The sequence below is a fragment of the Marmota monax genome, unplaced genomic scaffold, assembly GCF_021218885.2.
Source record: "Marmota monax isolate L192 unplaced genomic scaffold, Marmota_monax_Labrador192_F-V1.1 WCK01_AAM20220418_F8-fsc00100, whole genome shotgun sequence".
NCBI classification, from domain to species: Eukaryota; Metazoa; Chordata; class Mammalia; order Rodentia; family Sciuridae; genus Marmota; species Marmota monax.
This window is the reverse complement of record NW_026693872.1, coordinates 6,064,405-6,082,970: the sequence shown is the minus strand read 5'-3', so window position 1 is coordinate 6,082,970 and position 18,566 is coordinate 6,064,405. Positions and strand designations below refer to the sequence as shown.

The window sequence follows — 18,566 nt, the reverse complement described above, 5'->3', positions numbered from 1 at the left end:
CCAGGCAGAGCACATCTTCTGCTCGATAGCTGGAAAGATTTGCAACTTCTTTCTGCTGGTATTTGAAGCTGGCCTGACACTCAATAACATCTGGATCAGGTCAGCCTGGAAGATGGGTGGCCCTTACCTTGCAGAGGAGGAAAGCCCTGGCCAAGAGAATGTACCATTCCCTGGAATTCAACACACCAGCATCTGCTTGTGGCTAAGAAGACAAGCATTTCCTCACAGCCTCAAGGGCTCAGAGCTCCTGAGAGTAAGTCATTCCATCAACCCACACTCATTAAGGCCTACCAAGTGCCAGGCATAGAGACTGCAAATACGGCCTTAACCTTCCAGAGTGAGGGAGGGGAAAGGAAATATTTATCTAACACCTCTTGTGTTCCAGGCACCTGTGCTAGGTGGCTCATTTCTTTATTCATCCATCCATTTATTAATTTATACATTCATAGATTTATTTTTAAAAATATATTGATCACCAACAATGTGTCAGGCACTGGGGATGCAAACATGAATAAGATGGTTTCTTCCCTTATGGGACTCTTGTGTCACTTTTACCTTCACCTAATCCTTATAGCAACTATATTCATTCAGTGCTTAAGTTTCCATTTTATAGATCTAACCCTAGCCACTTCACTGAAGTTAAAGAGAACAGGATTGAAATTGAGACTCTGACAATTGAATGAGCCAGGGCCTATTCCCTAACCTCTGTGAGTCTCAGTTTCTTCATCCATGAAGTGAAAACTATAGCAAAACAATAAAGTCCAATCTCACTTCTCTCTAAAACCAAGTGCTCCTCAAAGTATAAGAAGGGGTGCATTTGTCAGTTTGTAAGGGAAATAATAAGGGCTTATCAGTGATTGCTGCTGGGGTATCTGATCCCTTGGTGATGTCATTTGTATGGATCCCACAGTTTGTATCCTGCACCAGTTCTTCAGGGCATCAGACTGTCCCTATGAAGAGCTGTATATGGGGCCATTTCGTGTTACCTAGAAGTACTGGCTACTCACGAAGGGAAGGAAATATTTGCTTTCAGAAAAGAATAAATTGCCCTCTGCTATTCCACTACCAGGGAAAAGCATGGCTTGAGCCTCTAAGAGCACAACTTCAGGGTAGGTGGCAAGGTGTATTGGAAAAAGGAGAGCTGTCAGTCTGGAGACTCAAGTCTCAGTATCTCAGCAGTCTGTAAAATAAGTGGGTTGGATGAGATGATCTCTGAGGCCCATTTTAGTTTTGATACTTTCAGAAGTGAATTCATGGTCTTAGCAAATCACAAAAACCCAAAGAGATATTAATCAATGACTTGTGAGGTTTAGGTGTTACACAGTGGATCAGACAGAATGTCAGAGAGCATAATGACTGAAGAGAAAGATTTGTCTAGATAAACCCTTGCCCTTCCTGACATCTAATTTCAGAGGCCAGCTTAGGATCCTGAGCAGCTGGTCAGTATGGCATTTCATATTTGCAAAAATGTCAAAGTGACAAGTAACAATAATAATTACCAGCTTTCATCTACTGAGTCTCTATTTTTCTTCGGTTTGTGCTAAGCACTTTTAAAAATATCATCTGCTGGGCACGGTGCACACCTGTAATCCCAGAAACTCAGGAGGCTGAGGTAGGAGGATTATGAGTTCAAAACCAGCCTCAGCAACTCAGCAAGGCTCTAAGCAACTCAGCAAGACCCTGTCGCTCATAAAATATAAAAAAGTTGGCTCGGTGGTTAAGTAGTGCCCTGGTACTACTATTACTACTACTAATAATAATAAAATAAAATATTATCTTGTTAAATACCCACAACAATTTATCAGGAGGCCTTATTGTTGTCTCTATTTTATAAGTGGGGAAGCTAAGGAAAAATATTACATTACTGCCAATGTCAGATAAGACAGATTTCATTCAAGTCAGGTTTAGAACTGATGCTCTTAATTTCCACCAGTTGGTCTTCTAAGTCACGGCAGTTTAGATTCAAACACATCTATCTTCTGGACAAATCCATAATGCTTCTTAGTAGCAGATGCATTTCCATGCAAACAGCTCCCTAGGCCAGGCATGTGTGACAGTCACGTAGCTGCAGGAAATTGAAGCACACATTGAGCTGAAGTTAAGCCAGGTAGCATGTTTGCTGAGCGCTCTGCGGGTACTTTTTTCCAGAGGCAAGGTGAGTGAACATCAGATGACGGATGTAATCTTTACGGTCAATAGCCCTGTCAGGTTGATGACTATGCATCTATTATATTTTCTGGTGTACTAAGCCAGAAGGGGAAATAAAGGATTGTGCTCCTGGATAGACACATGATGGCAATTATTGGTAAAGTGTTGGGCCATTTCCTACATTGTCCCATTGGAAAGTCTAATTCCCATCCTCAATAAGGTAGCATGTCAAGAAATAAGATTGTATCTCTGGTAGCACTCTAGAAATGTCAGGCTGGAGGAGAAGGCATAAAAATAAATATAAACACAATTTCAGCAGGCCTATCATGGTTCATAAATGGAGAATCCTAACAGTTTTCCAATTCCCAGTTCTGGGCTCCAAAGAGAGCCCTGAAGAGTCATTATTATACATAAAAGATGACCTGAAGATGAATGCACATTCTTTCATTCATTCCTTTGGCAAATATCTGTAAGGAACTTCCACAAGCCAAGCATTTGGTTGGGTTCAAAGGGTATGAAGATGAATAAGACAGTTAATTCCTTTTCCTCTAGGAGGTCAGAGCAGAGGGAGGGAGAAGTATGTGCCACCCACGGTGGGAGCACAGGGAAGAAATAAATAACCTGAAAGGTAGGGTAGGAAAAGAATCCTAGACAGGTAACATTGGGCTGGAGCTCAGAGGACCAAAGAGTCTACTAGCTGAAAACAGTAAAGGGCATTCCATACAGAAGGAATAGCAATATGAAAAGGCTAATCAGCTTGAAGGGGCAGGACATGTTCAGAAATATGAAATGTTTAGAATGATCATAAGGGAGTAAATGAGAGACATAATGGAGAATGAGAGTCTGGAGAAGGGTAGTAGGAATAGTAGGCATGGAAAGAGGAAATTTTAACATGTGCTGTCAGTTTTGAGAGTTAACAGGAAGAAGGGCCGCAAAGCAATCTGGCTATTTGATATCACACAGAGAAAGTGGCAACCTAGTGGAAACAGTGCAATGTTATAAACTTCTAGGTGCACTTCTGGTGTATAAATGATGGTTTGAGGTTGAATGGTTCTCAGATAAACAGAGTTCAGTTCATGTTTAGGGGGCAGTTTGGCAGGATTATGGGTGCAGTTTTAAGGAAGGAGGTAAGAAGGGGCAGGTAAATGAGTTGGCCTCTGATGGGACTGCAGTTTGGCCATGAAGCTGACAGCTTTGCAAAACGATAGGAAGGAATACTTCTGGGAGAGCAGTTTGGCTGAAATGAAGCTTGAGGCAGGACATCAATGTTATCAAGGGGCTTTAATAAAAACCTGCCAGATATTCGCATTTGGCTAGAGATGTTTGGAAGCTTGAGTGCTTGAGGTGATAAGGGGAATACACATATTCACTGCAGCAGATTTAAGGTATTTGGAAAATAAGATAACTGCCTCCTTTCTAGTTGCCAGGCATCTAATCAGTCATTTTTAATCACTTTATATATTTTCTCATTTCATTCGCAAAGAAATTTGCAAGGGAAATATTTTAATACTCACATTTTACACAGGCAGAAACCATGCTGAGAGGTTAGGTAGCTTCCCCAAGTCTTACAGCTGGTAAATTGCAGAATTCAGTTTTAAACACCAATTTTGTCTTGTCTATAAGTTTGCATTCTCCTATCCTCCCAATTTTTATTTTAAAACATTTTAAACCTACAAAATGTTGAAAAAGCTCAACTCTTCACATCTCTTTACCAGGAATAACCAGCTGATTAACAGGCTGTGCTTGATGCTACAACATCCACATCATCTCCTGCAGCGTTCTGGTTGGGTTGTGATTGGTACACACAACAAAATTCCAAGGGCTGATAGAAGAAAGTCATGGGGGAAAAAAAAATTTAGAAGAAATCCCTCTTCAGATGTCTGAAGAAAGCATGAAAATGTATGGACATCTGGAAGGCAGAGAAAGAATAGGAACACTATGGGCGTTTCAACTTCTGTCCACAGACCAGGCTTGGGAGTCACTGGCAATGGAAATGGAAATAAAAAAGGTTAGCTCTAGAATCCAAGCACTGAGAGGAAAAGAGTGACATATTTAAAATGAGCTTCAAAAAAATTTGGTGTGTTGGGGGCGGGTAGGAGTACTGGGGATTGAACCCAGAAGCACTTTACCACTGGGTTACATCTCCAGCCCTTCTCATTCTTTATTTTGAGACAGGGTCTCACTAAGTTTACTTAGGGCTTCACTAAGTTATTGAGGTTGGCCTTTAACTTGTGATCCTACTGACTCAGCCTCCTGAATCACTGGGATTACAGGAAAACTCCACCAGGCCTGGTGGGCTTCAGAATTTTATATCTACATCTGGTGGTGGTGGTACTAGGTCAACCCAGGAGTGCTTAATCATTGAGCCACATCTCCAGCCCTTTTTATTTTTTATTTTAATACAGGGTCTCCCTAAGTTGCTCAAGGCCTTGCTAGGTTGCTTAGAATCTTGCTAAGTTGCTTAGGGCATTGCTAAATTTCCAAGGCTGGCCTTGAACTTGCCATCCTCCTACTTCAGACTCCAGAATCTCTGGGATTACAGGCTTGAGACACCACACATGGCTAGATTTTTTTTTTTTTAACAAACACTTTATGAATTCTTTTCTGTGTCTGAACCCCTAAAATAAGACTTCAGGGCAAATGGTGAGTGTTACCTCCTTCTCTCTCATCTTCTACACACACACACACACACACACACACACACCCCATGCCCAAGGAGGTGTTTGCCTGAAAGAGTTAAGGGCTTGGCAAACTAAAAGACTCAGGTTCAAATCCTCAGCATGGGGGTGGGGGGGGGGGAGAAGAAACAAACAAAAAGCCCTGACATGAAATACATCAGTCACAACCCCTTCTAACAGGGCAAGGAAGACCAAAAGACAGGCTGAGGGTAGAGTTTGGTCTTATTCTGCTTTTAGCTCCAGAACTTCGCACTGGAGCATAGGACTTAATTTATCGATTCCCTTTGGCTCCACCAAAGATTTCGGGTAATAGCACATCTCACGAGGGTGGTGGTAGGGGGATGTTGAAGTTAATTAACTATTTCTCAATGGTGAGGGGTTAGATCACACAGACTACAGTAAAGCGTCCTGGATCTCAAGAGACTTGTGTGTTTGTCGCACCATCCCATGGGGTGTCTCTGTGGGCTATATTCACAGTTAGGAAATCCACGGTCAAGGAAAACGTCTCGGCTCGAAGCCTCCTCCCCTCCTACCACTCGGAGCTCACCCAAAGCCCACAAGGCTCGGGGGCGGTGCCTGTGGCGCGGAGGAGGCTGGGAATGGTAGTTCCCTTCCGGCCTCCGAGGGCGGGGACCGAGGGCCGGGCTTCCAGGCCGTGACAGAGGGGGACGCGCTCCGGGACTCGCTCGGACGTTTCCGGTCTGAAGGAGGAGGAGCGCCGGGGACGAAGCGCGCGAGGCCGTCTGGGAAAAGGGGCAGTGTAAGACGGTGCGCGCGCAGCGGGCAGGTAGTGGCGGTGGAGATGGAGGAAGGTGGTAAAGATAAGGCGCCGGTGCAGCCCCAGCAGCCCCCTGCGACGGCCCCCGGCAGCGCCGACGAAAAGTCAAGCGGCAAGGAGCGGCGGGATGCCGGGGACAAAGACAAAGAGCAGGAGCTGGTGAGGCGCGGCACCGGGAGCCGGCAGAGGAGGCCGTGGGCTGAGTCACGGCGGCCCCGCAGGCCTCGGGCCCGACTTCCAACGACCCCACCATTGCCCAGGAGAGGGCGGATGGGGCGACCCCCCGGGTTCCCAGCACCTTGCCTCTCTGTTCCCCATTCTCCATTCCGCGCTGTCACTTACGCCGACCCCACCAATCCTCACCAACGTTTCATGAGGTGGGCTCGGACGGGTCATTGTCATTCGCTTTTCCTAGAACGGCATTCAAGCAGAACCTGGCTCAGAAACTGCCTTCCCAACAGGGCTCCCCATTCTCATTCCCCTTCCTTGCCCATCTGGCCCCTCCTAAGGAGGCAGGCGCACTCTGCACCTGTCCCAAGGTGGATGGGAGGAGGATGTGATTGAGATTCCTTCTCTTGATGAGCTTCTTCCCTCAACTCTCCAGTCTGAGGAGGACAAACAACTTCAGGATGAGCTGGAGATGCTCGTGGAACGACTGGGGGTGAGTCATGATGTTAACGTGAGCGGGTAAATACCTGCATTTTCCCCAACTTGTTTGTTTTATTCCACTTTGAGGCAACAACTCCTGTGTGAAATGAACTGTATTTTAGGGTCAGTGTAATGATAATGATGTGAAGGAGGAGAATTACAAAGAATATTTTAACTGGGTCATTTTGATTTTGTGCCTGGTGGGGTGTTGGGGAATCACAGATAAATAAAACATAGTTACTCCTTGGGGGAAATTTTGGTGAAATGTCTCTTTGTTGACTTGGAAGAGTCGTGACTCCTTTTGTCTCAGTCCTTACATCTCCTTGATCAGGAGAAGGACACATCCCTGTATCGGCCAGCCCTAGAGGAACTGAGAAGGCAGATTCGTTCTTCTACAACTTCCATGACTTCAGTGCCCAAGCCTCTTAAATTTCTGCGTCCACACTATGGCAAACTGAAGGAAATCTATGAGAATATGGCCCCTGGGGAGAATAAGGTAAAACTATTTCAGAAGCTGGTGGAAGGCTAGTTCATTGGAAACCTGGCAGACATAAGACCTAATTGAGTTGAAGTCCATTGCAGTGAAAATACCTTGCAAAAGAACTAAAAGGAGGATCAACTCCTCAGAAAATGTATCTGTCATTTATGTTGGACCTTGGGATTTTTTTAGCATAATCTATTTCTAATTTACATTTAACTGTTTTGTTTTTTTTTGTCCCATGTGCATGCATTTTTCTCTAAAATATACCCTCAGTTCTGTCTCTTGGTATACCCTAATCTAGAAATATTCATTTCTCACCTTCTTCAGTCAGCATCCTGACTGACCTTTTTGCTTTTGCCTGTGACCACTTATGTAATCTTTCATATAGTAGCTATAGTGATTTTGTTTTTCTAGATTGTGAGTTTTTGCATAAAACCTTTTAATAGCTTATTCCTACAATTAAAGTAAAATTTAAACTGAGTGTGGTAGCATGCCTATAGTCCCAGTTTCTTAGGAGGCTGAGGCAGGAGAATCTGTTGAGTCTAAGAATTCAGGGCCAACCTGGGCAATATAACAAGATGCCTACCTCTGCCCTCCCTGTCTCTTTGCAGTGCAGTAGGAACACTCTCTCTGAGCTACATCCCGACCCCTTTTTATTTTTTATTTTGAGACAGGGTCTCACTAAGTTGCTGAGACTGACCTCAAACCTGAAATCCAGATTACAGATGTGCACCACCATGCCCAGCTAAATCCCATATCTTTAAAATATAATACATAAAATTTAGAGTTTTTTTCTTTGCTTTTTCTCTCTCGCTTATTACCCTTCAGCTCTGTTGGTTTAAGAGGGAGATAGCAACACCAGCCTTAGGTTATGAGGGTTAGCTTAGATAAGGTGAAAATTTTTAGTACAGAAACTAGGATGTAGTTAATGGTTAATTTTGAGGACAGTAGCAGTAATCTTGATTCCATAATATTACACTGCCCTTACCTTTGACTGTTGAATTTGACTTCAAATTTCTGGTTTCTTTATAGCGTTTTGCTGCTGACATCATCTCTGTTTTGGCCATGACCATGAGTGGGGAGCGTGAATGCCTCAAGTATCGGCTGGTGGGCTCCCAGGAGGAACTGGCATCATGGGGTCATGAGTATGTCAGGTAAGACCCTGGAGCTGGGGAAATAGCTTAGTTGGTAGAGTGCTTGCCTTGCATGTACAAGGCCTAGGTTCAATTCTCAGCACCGCAAAACAACAACAACAAGACCTCTTGGGAATCTGAATGGGACTCAGGCATAATTCAAAGTTCTGCTTTAAGATATGTATTTTAGACTATGTGCACATTGAATTTCCTGGGCACTAAATTCCTTGACCCACAGGGAACTGTTTTCCTTAAAACTGTGCTCCCTTAATGTTCTATGCCTTATACATAGGCATTTGGCAGGAGAAGTGGCTAAGGAGTGGCAGGAGCTGGATGATGCAGAGAAAGTACAGCGGGAACCACTGCTTACCCTGGTGAAGGAGATTGTTCCGTACAACATGGCCCACAATGCAGAGCATGAGGCCTGTGACCTGCTCATGGAAATTGAGCAGGTGGATATGCTGGAGAAGGACATCGATGAGAATGCATATGCAAAGGTCTGCCTCTATCTCACCAGGTAAGAGAGCATGGTAGAGATGGGTGGCAAGTGTGCCCTTCCTAGCATTTCTTTCTTGGTTGTGCCCGTTTTTTTTCCTAAACCATATACCTCAAGGGTCGCATTAGGCTGTAGTTAGTTTGATAATGTTCATGAATTTCTTGAGAACAGAGATTTGGTGTCTCTTCAGTAGTCTCCAGCATCTAGCATAGTGCTTGGTGTATAGTAGGCATTTGGTCTTTATTTTGGGGTAAGTGAAATAAATGGGATAAATGAATGTCTGAGACTTTCTGAATTTTATTATTTTTAAACTTTGTAGTTGCGTGAATTATGTGCCAGAGCCCGAGAACTCTGCCCTACTGCGTTGTGCCTTGGGTGTGTTCCGAAAGTTTAGCCGTTTCCCTGAAGCCCTCAGATTGGCACTGATGCTCAATGACATGGAGTTGGTAGAAGACATCTTTACCTCCTGCAAGGATGTGTATGTAGAAAAGAAATTGGCACAGGAAGACATAAGCTTATGCAAGGGACGTTTCACAAGGAGCTGGGACTTGTAGTTCTGGTTAAGGATAAGGGGCTTTCCTGTACCCTTAAGGAATGATAGTGAGCAGTAATGATGGCTGTCTACCACAGGGTGGTACAGAAGCAAATGGCATTCATGTTAGGACGACATGGGGTATTCCTGGAACTGAGTGAAGATGTAGAGGAGTATGAAGACCTGACAGAGATCATGTCCAATGTACAGCTCAACAGCAACTTCTTGGCCTTAGCTCGGGAGGTGAGACTCTTTGCCCTTTCTCATTCAGGCTTTTTGGTTGTAATTCTGTCTCTGCCATTTGATCTCCCTGACTATCCCTCTGACTTGGCTTTCTCTGGTTTGAGTTGCCATTCAGTGGGATAACAAAGAGGACAACTGGGGGAAGCAGTTGTGACTCTTTAGCTTCTTTATCTTCAGCTGGACATCATGGAGCCCAAGGTGCCTGATGACATCTATAAAACCCACCTAGAGAATAACAGTGAGTAGCTCTCTCTGTGTGGGGATTAGAAGATTGTTAATGGTTCCCCTAGTATTGGGAGTGATGGTTTGGCTAATCTGCTTATCAAGGGCTTGGACTTCCATGAATCTTTTTTCTAGGTTGCTGTCTAGGGCATAGTTAGAAGATCCTAAGGGGCCAGCTTAGAACCAAAGACAGGTTGCTATGCTATGTCCTTTTTTTTTTTTTCCCCCTACTCTAAACCTTTCCTTTCTTTCCTGTGCAGGGTTTGGGGGCAGTGGCTCTCAGGTGGACTCTGCCCGCATGAACCTGGCCTCTTCTTTTGTAAATGGCTTTGTGAATGCAGCTTTTGGCCAGGACAAACTGCTGACTGATGATGGCAATAAATGGCTTTACAAGAACAAAGACCATGGTATAATTCTGTTACTACTTTTATATGTGTGTTGTTTTGGTCACTCTTTTTGTCCTGCTAGAGTCATGTTACTTGATAAGGGATTCACAGTATAGTTCCTTGGGGAGCCCTTTATAATAGTTTCCTAAAGGCAGGATCCTTTTAAGGCTGCTTGATTCTTCCTTGGTACAGGAATGTTGAGTGCAGCTGCATCCCTTGGTATGATTCTGCTGTGGGATGTGGATGGTGGCCTCACCCAGATTGACAAGTACCTGTACTCATCTGAGGATTACATTAAGGTTGGTCTGGGCATAGCCTGCTCACTGGGGACTTCTCCTTATTATGTTCTAGTGTCTTCCAGTTTTTTATTCCCAGTTAAATCAGGTGCTACACTGAGGCCTACGTTGCGTGTTTTTTGGTGAGGAAGATAGAGTAGCTGAGTAAAGAATCTGTTTGTGCTTTGCAGTCAGGAGCTCTCCTGGCCTGTGGAATTGTGAACTCAGGGGTCCGGAATGAGTGTGACCCTGCCCTGGCATTGCTTTCAGACTATGTTCTCCACAACAGTAACACCATGAGACTTGGTTCCATCTTTGGGTGAGAATTCTCACTTCTGGTAGCGTTCAACTGGGACAGGAACTGGGCCCATTTCACCTTTGTATTGCCAAGGATTGCCACCATGTCACTGAATATTTGGCTCTTGGTGGTTTTGTTTTGCTTTTGTTGAGGGAGGTGCTGGTGGTGGTTCTGGGGATGGGGATCTAACCCAGGGCCTCACACTAAGTTGGCACTCTTCCACTGAGCTACATCCCTAGCCCAGTGTGGATGTTTGTTGACATGGTGAACGAATGACCAGTCCTCTCTGGTTCTTTATTGTCTTGTCCTTGGGTACATGTTGGGGACTGCCTCTCCCTGGCTTTGCAGGCTAGGCTTGGCCTATGCTGGCTCAAATCGTGAAGATGTTCTAACATTGCTGCTTCCTGTGATGGGAGATTCCAAGTCCAGCATGGAGGTGAGTAGAGGCTGTTGGTCTTTTATAGTAGCTAGGAAGGGTACTCTGATTACTCTCTCTGATAACTACTGAAAAAGAGGTATATGTGTGTGTGTTCATATATGAGCTTGCACATGTTGTGGGGGTGGTCAACCTCAGTGAAATCCCTTAGAATTGGGATTTCAAGCCCAGCTGAAGCTAAAGAGTTAACATTTTGGTATTGAGTTCTAGCCCTTGGGGATCCTTAAGGCTGGAGGATGGAGTAGCTTAATGCAGTTTAGGGTGATGATTGTATCAGTCAGTTTTCTGTTATAACAAGATATCTGAGATAGTCAATTTATAAATGGAAAAACTTGGCTCATAGTTTTGGAGTTGCAGTCCGTGATTGAGCAGACCCATTGCTTTTGGTGAAGTAGCATATCATGGTAGGAGCATGTAGCTGAACAGAATTGTTCACCTCACCACAAGTCATGGGGCACAGACAGAGGGAAAGGAAGAGCCCAGGGTCCCACAGTCCCTTTCACAGCACTCTTCAGTGACCTAAAGACCTTCCATTAGATCCTGCCTATTAGTTTCTACCACTTGCCAATAGCGCCACCTTGGGGACCAAGCCTTTAATACATGGGCCTTTGAGGGACCTTCCAGATCTTAACTGAAGCAGTGATTCTCTTCAGTGTTTTAGTCATTGGCCAACCTTAAATTTTCTTATCAGTACAGTTGTTTTAGTGATGTGTAAATACAGTATGATGGCTAAAAGTAGAGGTTTTAGAGTTAAAAAGACATGAGTTCAAATTGTGCCATCTCTGCTTAGAAGCAGTATGATCGTGGACTCATAAGTCAATCTCTTTAGACCTCATTTTTTTCATCAGTGAAAGAGGGAATAACGACCTGTTTATGGAGTCATTGTGAGGATTAAATGTCAAAAAAAAAAACCCCAAAAAACTGCAAAGCAGTTGGTACAGCGGCAAGCATGTAGTAAGTACTCAGTGAAGAGTCGCAGCTCTTGTTTTTTGGACGTATCAGACACCAGTTATTATTTGGTCTGGTTAGGGAGGATGTCTTACAATGGACTGTGGGAGTCAGATATCTTGAATCAAGACAGATAAGTATTTTAAAAGCTTACTATGTGTAATATTGGCTTTCTTATTTCTAGGTGGCAGGAGTGACAGCTTTAGCTTGTGGAATGATAGCAGTGGGATCCTGCAATGGAGATGTCACTTCCACTATTCTTCAGACCATCATGGAGAAGTCGGAAACTGAGCTCAAGGATACTTATGCCCGTTGGCTTCCTCTTGGCCTGGGCCTCAATCACCTGGGTGAGGGGACATCTGTTTAGTCAGAGGGCTGACAGTAAATATGTCAGACTAAGCTGGATGGAAGCAAGTGTTCTCTGACCCCTTGATTTTTCCTGTAGGGAAGGGTGAGGCCATTGAGGCGATCCTTGCTGCTTTGGAGGTTGTGTCAGAACCATTCCGCAGTTTTGCCAACACACTGGTAGATGTATGTGCCTATGCAGGTCAGTGTCTTTGATACTCTGTCTTATGATCCCTCCCCCACATTGTTTCTCCTTTGTTGTTCATTTTGATATGCTTTAGTTTTGTTAGGCTTCTCCCATTTACAAAGTAAGTTTTTCCTTGATGCCTTCTCATTTCTCTCTTCTCACCCTACCACAGGCTCTGGGAATGTGCTGAAGGTGCAGCAGCTGCTTCACATTTGTAGTGAACACTTTGACTCCAAGGAAAAAGAGGAAGACAAAGACAAGAAGGAAAAGAAAGACAAGGACAAGAAGGAAGCCCCTGCTGATATGGGAGCACATCAGGTTAGGAGGGCAGCTGGGGACTCTCAGAGGGAGGCTTTGAGAAAAGATGAGCTTGTAGGAGAACAGCTTTGGCTTTGTTTTAGAGTGTGTTTGGGTATTACCATGTTTTGAAATAGCAAGAGACTGGGTTCTGTCCATGAGGGGCAAGGGTGTTTTGACTTTTCTTCTCAGATGGGTCTTTTTGAGTCAAGGAAGTCAAGGATTATTATTATTTTTTCTTTCTTTCCTGGAGCTTAGTGGATTCTGCTGTTTCTTCAATTACAGGGAGTAGCTGTTCTGGGTATTGCCCTTATTGCTATGGGAGAGGAGATTGGTGCAGAGATGGCACTACGAACCTTTGGCCATTTGGTGAGTAAAGACAGAGAAGATTTTTTTTTTTTTTGTGGTGCTGGGATTGAACCCCCAGGGTCTTGTGCAATCAGGGCAGTTGCTCTACTACTCAGCTATACCTCCACCCCTAGAATATTACTAATTATGATGACTACAGGAGACTCTTGAGGGATTTTCTAGGTAGAGAAATGATCTTTTTGTGGTGCCCTTTCTACAGAAGTGAAGTCTTCTTTTTACTCATCAGCCCATTCCTATAATTGATTTTCCCTCATTTCTGTCATTGTTTTCTTTAACACCAGCTGAGATATGGGGAGCCTACACTCCGGCGAGCTGTACCTTTAGCACTGGCCCTAATCTCTGTTTCGAATCCACGACTCAACATTCTAGATACTCTAAGCAAATTCTCTCATGATGCTGATCCAGAAGTTTCCTACAATTCCATCTTTGCTATGGGCATGGTGGGCAGTGGTGAGTACAAGGCAGAAAATGATGGTAAGCAGATTGGGAGAGGATTCGATATTCTTTAGACTCTATCATTGTTAACATTTCCAGGTACCAATAATGCCCGGCTGGCTGCGATGCTGCGCCAGTTAGCCCAATATCATGCTAAGGACCCCAACAATCTCTTCATGGTGCGCTTGGCACAGGTAAAAAACAAAACAAAAAAAAATAGAACTGTTCTCCTTGAAGTGTGCCAAGGGAAGTATCTGTGGTGGAGTATGGGCTGGGAGGGAAGATGTGAGCAACTTGACCAGGTTAGGTGATGTCTCCTCTACTGCTTTTTCTTTTTTTCTGTAGGGCCTGACACATTTAGGGAAGGGCACGCTTACCCTTTGCCCTTATCACAGTGATCGGCAGCTTATGAGTCAAGTGGCAGTGGCTGGTCTGCTCACTGTGCTTGTCTCTTTCCTGGATGTTCGAAACAGTGAGTTCCTGTCAGAAATATCATATTGTGGCATGTGACACTCTGTTTCTACCTCTTCCAGGGCCACCTTGGCAATTTAGGATCAAGACCCTAAGTTAACTCTGTAGTATTCTAGGTTCTTTGGGCCTGTAATGGCTCTCATAAAACCTTTTCTCCCATATTTTTGATCTGGCCTAAAAAGGTTTGATTAGCCCAGGGTCTGTTGCTAAATGACTAGGAAAAGTGATTCTCAAGTCTGAGGCTGTGGATAAAGGGAGGAAGGGCATCTTGGGTTAGTAGTAAGGTATATGAGGACAGTGTGGGTTCAGCTGAAGATGGCTTAAAGAGTCAAGGCTGGAGTGGGATACCAAGGTTCAGGTCAGGTTTACTTTGTTGTCTATAACAGTTTTTCCTGTGTGCTTCCCTCAGTCATTCTAGGCAAATCACACTATGTATTGTATGGGCTGGTGGCTGCAATGCAGCCCCGAATGCTGGTTACCTTCGATGAGGAGCTGCGGCCATTGCCGGTGTCTGTTCGTGTGGGCCAGGTGAGGGGTTGAGGGGAGGGCTCAGTTTGTACTCTAGGACTTGGAGAATGTACATATAATCTTGCTTCTCTGAAACTGGTGTGGGGATTGGGGTGTTGCTTCTCTCCCATTGGCAATCCCTTCATTTTAGTTTTCTCATCCCACAGGCAGTGGATGTGGTGGGCCAGGCTGGCAAGCCTAAGACCATCACAGGGTTCCAGACACACACAACCCCAGTGTTGTTGGCACATGGGGAACGGGCAGAATTGGCCACTGAGGAGTTTCTTCCTGTTACCCCCATTCTGGAAGGTTTTGTTATCCTTCGGAAGAACCCCAACTATGACCTCTAAGTGGCCACCAGGGGTGGACACTGCTCCAGACCGTTGGGGGAATTGTTACCTCCTATTCTTTTGTTACTGAGTGAGATAATTTGTTCAATAAAGACCTTTATCCCCAAGGTCTCTGTCTATTTTCTGGGGTATCATGGCCCAGGGTTAGACTAGAGTGTGAAATTGATATGAGAGAGCATTGTTTGGAGCAACCCTGAGCCTAGAGTAGTAGGGAGGCTGTCCTGAATCAAAGGAACTAAGCTCCTCTTTTTCCCCACACCTTCTTGATCATCTTCTGTTTTTATTTTTTTAGAACCCTTGAAAAGCTGATAAATATAATGAGTCTTCTTTATAGGAATTACACATGTAAAAGTTTTTTACATTAACTTTTTTTTTTTTTTTTTTTTTATATTGGAGATATAATCCTTGGTGGTTTATCACTGAGCCGTATCCCCAGCCCTTACTGTTTTTTATTTTGAAACTGAGTTTCACGGGGAAGTTGCTTTGGGCCCTGCTAAATTGCTGAGGTTGGCCTTGAACTTGTGATCCTTTTGTCTTGGCCTTCCAAGTTGCTGGGATTACAGGCGTGTGCCACCTACCTAACTTTACACAAACTTTTAGGAATTTCTAAGGAACTTGTTGATCCTGTGTTCCCCACCCTATCACACCCAAGCCCATTATCTCATAACTTGGGCCTAAGGATGCCCGAGAATGAACAGTTCTTCTCTTTAATTACTTGTGCTGCTGAGAGGGACATCTTTAGCTCTGTGACCTACCCTCTTTCACTCTCATAGGATTTGATCATATTAACATCTACTTTTTGCTGTCCTTGTATAAACTAGATAAAAAGCCTGACCCTGATCTTCCTCTTAGTATAGAAATGGGAAAGAGGAGTGGCCTCCTTTCTGGAACATAATCATCCTTGATCTGCCATGCTTCTTTCTAGTGGGGCTGGTACAATATTGCTATACCCCTGCTTAGGGCTTGAATCTCTGGAGATGCAGGGTGTATGGAGGGGATCATGTCCTGTAAGATAATCATAGCTAACATTTTATCCAATACTGTAAATTTAATCTTCCAACAGTAGCTAGTACTAAATAGGTTTTTTTATAATTATTAAAAGAATAACTATTCTTCATGCTACTGAGACTTCATAACAATTTTTAGGTAGTTATATCTCCATGTTATTGAGAAGGGAAGTTTGGAGAAGTTTATAAGTCATATAAGTGATAGAGACCAGGACTGGAATCTTAAGTCCATTTGACTCTAAAGCCCATGCACTTTTTCACTATATTAATCTGTCTGTATTGGAGACTTGAGAGACTCATTTTAATAACTCAAGGCCTTACCCGGAGAAGCAGCAACAACTTTGATTGAATGTCTCCATGTCTTGCTTTTGCTTGGAAGCCTGTAAAATGGTTGAAGTACTGGGCACAGTGGTGCTCGCCTGTAATCCCAGTGACTCAGGAGGCTGAGGCAGGAGGATTGTGAGTTTGAGGCCAGCCTCAGCAACTTAGTGAGACCCTCTCTCAAAATTTAAACAACAACAAAAACCCCACCAGGATATAGGTCAATGGTAAAAGCACTGTTGGGTTCGATCCCCAGTACTAAGAAATAGTTGAAACATTGGGCATCATCAGGCCTGTTGTCCCTCTTTAATGTGACTCCTGTTTTGGCTCTTAAACTTTCACATTCAGTCATTTATTCAGTAACATATCTGTAGGGCTTTACTCTGCATTGGACATTAGATGTTTGTGGGAATGCAAAGCTAGTGGGGGAAAAAAGCCTACCTTCAAAAAACTTATAATGGGGGAAAAACATGAAAACAATTGTGATGTCTTATGATCAATACTCTACTGAAATGTGAACAAGTTTCCCTGAGATCATTAAAATAGGGCCCAAGTGCCTGGTTTAGTCAGGGGAAAGTTATTTGAGAAAATAGATTTGGAGAAAGATGAATTTGTACAGAGGAATAAAAAAGGTTAGATATGGCTTAGGGAGTAGAAATTCAAGGAGGGAGGAAAAGCTATTTTCAGAAATCATGGATAATTTGGTTTGACTAAGTATATAGATAGGGTCTGGTGGGTGGGGGAAGTGTGGAAGGAGATTCTACTGAGACCTGGATCAAGCCAGGTTTGAAAGAGCTTTGTTAAAAGAATTCAAGAGTATCTTTTAAATAGAGACCACTGAGTAAGAGCAGGCAAGTGATCTACGTGATCTACTCTCTGGGGGAAGAAGCTCACTCTGGAGCTGTGGAGATCAGACAACCGAATGAATGAATGAATAAAATAGAGCAGTAAAAGTGGGAGATGGAAAAGGGGAGAAGAAAGTTGTTTTTTTTTTTTTTTTAAGATATTTTTTATATTTAGTTTTTAGTTTTTGGTGGACACAACATCTTTATTTCTATGTGATGCTGAGGATCAAACCCAGCACCCCGCACATGCCAGGCAAGTGCACTATGGCTTGAGCCACATCCCCAGCCCCAAGATTTTTTAGTTGTAGTTGGACATAATAACTATTTTTTTATGTGGTGCTGAGGATCGAACCCACTAACTCACACATGGTAGGCAAACACTCTACCACTGAGCCACAACCCCAGCCCTAAGAAAGTTTTTAAAAAAAATAAAATCGATAGGATTTGATTTTGGTCCACAGGACCTGGGGTCTGATTAGATACAATACATTGAATGGGAAGGAATGTAGTATGACTCATGTAGGGCACTATTCATTGCAAGAAACAGCATAAACATTGAAGCGGGGGAGGGGGATTTTCATGTAGGGACCTTTGAGAAATTCTTATCTGGCCATTTGCAATCTGAGATGCCTGTAGGGGTGATTAGGTAAAGCTGCCTTAGTACCTTGTTCTGATGAGTTCAAGGAAGTGGTTTCTGATTTAGCAATGGATTGAGGGACGTGTGGTGTCATGCCACACATGTCATTTATTGGGTACACAGTAATTGATTTTTATTTAACAGTTTGCTTAGGAGAAAAAGTAGAGAAAAAAAAGTGGGCATTAGAGTAAGGTCTAGGTGCCCTTCATATACAGTGGAAAGAATAATAGACTATTTTTTGTAGATCACACAGCTCACTTATAAGTGACCAGTTCACCATTGGTGCTGAAAATGGTGGGAAGGATACCCTTTGCTAACTAACTACCAAAGCGCTGTTTTAAGCACTTTCACATGAAATCACAACTCCTTTAATCCTCACAATCCAAGAGTGGATGTTACCATTGTGAGAAAAAGCACAGTGGTTAAAAAGTTTAGGACAGGAGCCAGATTAGTTTCAAATCTTTCCATTTTACAACAGATAGTAAGTAGGCAATAGGCATGCAGCTAGGTAATAAGTAATGGAGCTTGAATTAAAACCCAAGAAAGCTGACTCCCAGTACCGTTTTCCACTCTAGGACTGTCCCTTCTGACCTCCAAGATTTGGCTGCCTGGCAAAGGTCTCGCAGTTGCTGCTTCTGTCCTTATTCTGAATTTTTCATGACTGACTTCTGCCCCTCCGTAGGAGTGGCTGATTTTTGTAAACAACGAGGCTACTCAAGTTACTTCTTTAGTTAGAATGTTTCAATTCTTCTAGGGTAACATTTAATTTCTTTTGTGAAGCCTTTCAATGATCTAATGTACACTATTTTAAAAGGCTGCATAATAAGTATTGTACCATAATTTATTTACCCAGCACCAAGTTTAATTTTAGTATTCTCAACTTCGGGTTGGCACCTCGCCGAGCACTTAGTATGCACTAAATAAATGCTTGAGCAAAGTATGAATGAACTAAAGAACCGCCAAACAGCCAGAGAAAGGGGTCGGTCTGGGAGTTCCAGAGTTCGGAAGGGGACACGGGGGCGGGTAGTAGCTGTCACGTGACGGGGCGGGGCAAATCCCATGTGCTCCCCGGCGCTGGGCGCCCGGCGCGGCT

General features: G+C 43.7%; 1 protein-coding gene across 1 annotated transcript; it reads left to right on the top strand.

The window, feature by feature from the left end:
• The first annotated feature begins 5,575 nt into the window (after positions 1–5,575).
• Psmd2 (proteasome 26S subunit ubiquitin receptor, non-ATPase 2) lies at positions 5,576–14,770 on the top strand. Its single transcript, XM_046462520.2, has 21 exons — positions 5,576–5,763; positions 6,209–6,265; positions 6,584–6,748; positions 7,766–7,887; positions 8,159–8,383; positions 8,682–8,840; positions 8,993–9,137; positions 9,315–9,375; positions 9,620–9,766; positions 9,938–10,044; positions 10,212–10,339; positions 10,667–10,754; positions 11,887–12,049; positions 12,148–12,249; positions 12,407–12,552; positions 12,817–12,900; positions 13,182–13,350; positions 13,435–13,529; positions 13,681–13,807; positions 14,216–14,334; positions 14,481–14,770. The coding sequence occupies exons 1-21, from the start codon at positions 5,629–5,631 to the stop codon at positions 14,661–14,663; spliced, it is 2,727 nt and encodes a 908-aa protein (XP_046318476.1). The 5' UTR covers positions 5,576–5,628; the 3' UTR covers positions 14,664–14,770.
• The last annotated feature ends 3,796 nt before the right edge of the window (positions 14,771–18,566 follow it).

Coding starts and splice junctions, on each gene's coding strand:
- Psmd2 (XM_046462520.2), top strand. CDS start 5,629: ATGGAGGAAGGTGGTAAAGATAAGGCGCCGGTGCAGCCCCAGCAGCCC. Junction 10,755..11,886: donor ATTCCAAGTCCAGCATGGAG/GTGAGTAGAGGC, acceptor TCTTATTTCTAG/GTGGCAGGAGTGACAGCTTT. Junction 12,553..12,816: donor CTGATATGGGAGCACATCAG/GTTAGGAGGGCA, acceptor CTTCAATTACAG/GGAGTAGCTGTTCTGGGTAT.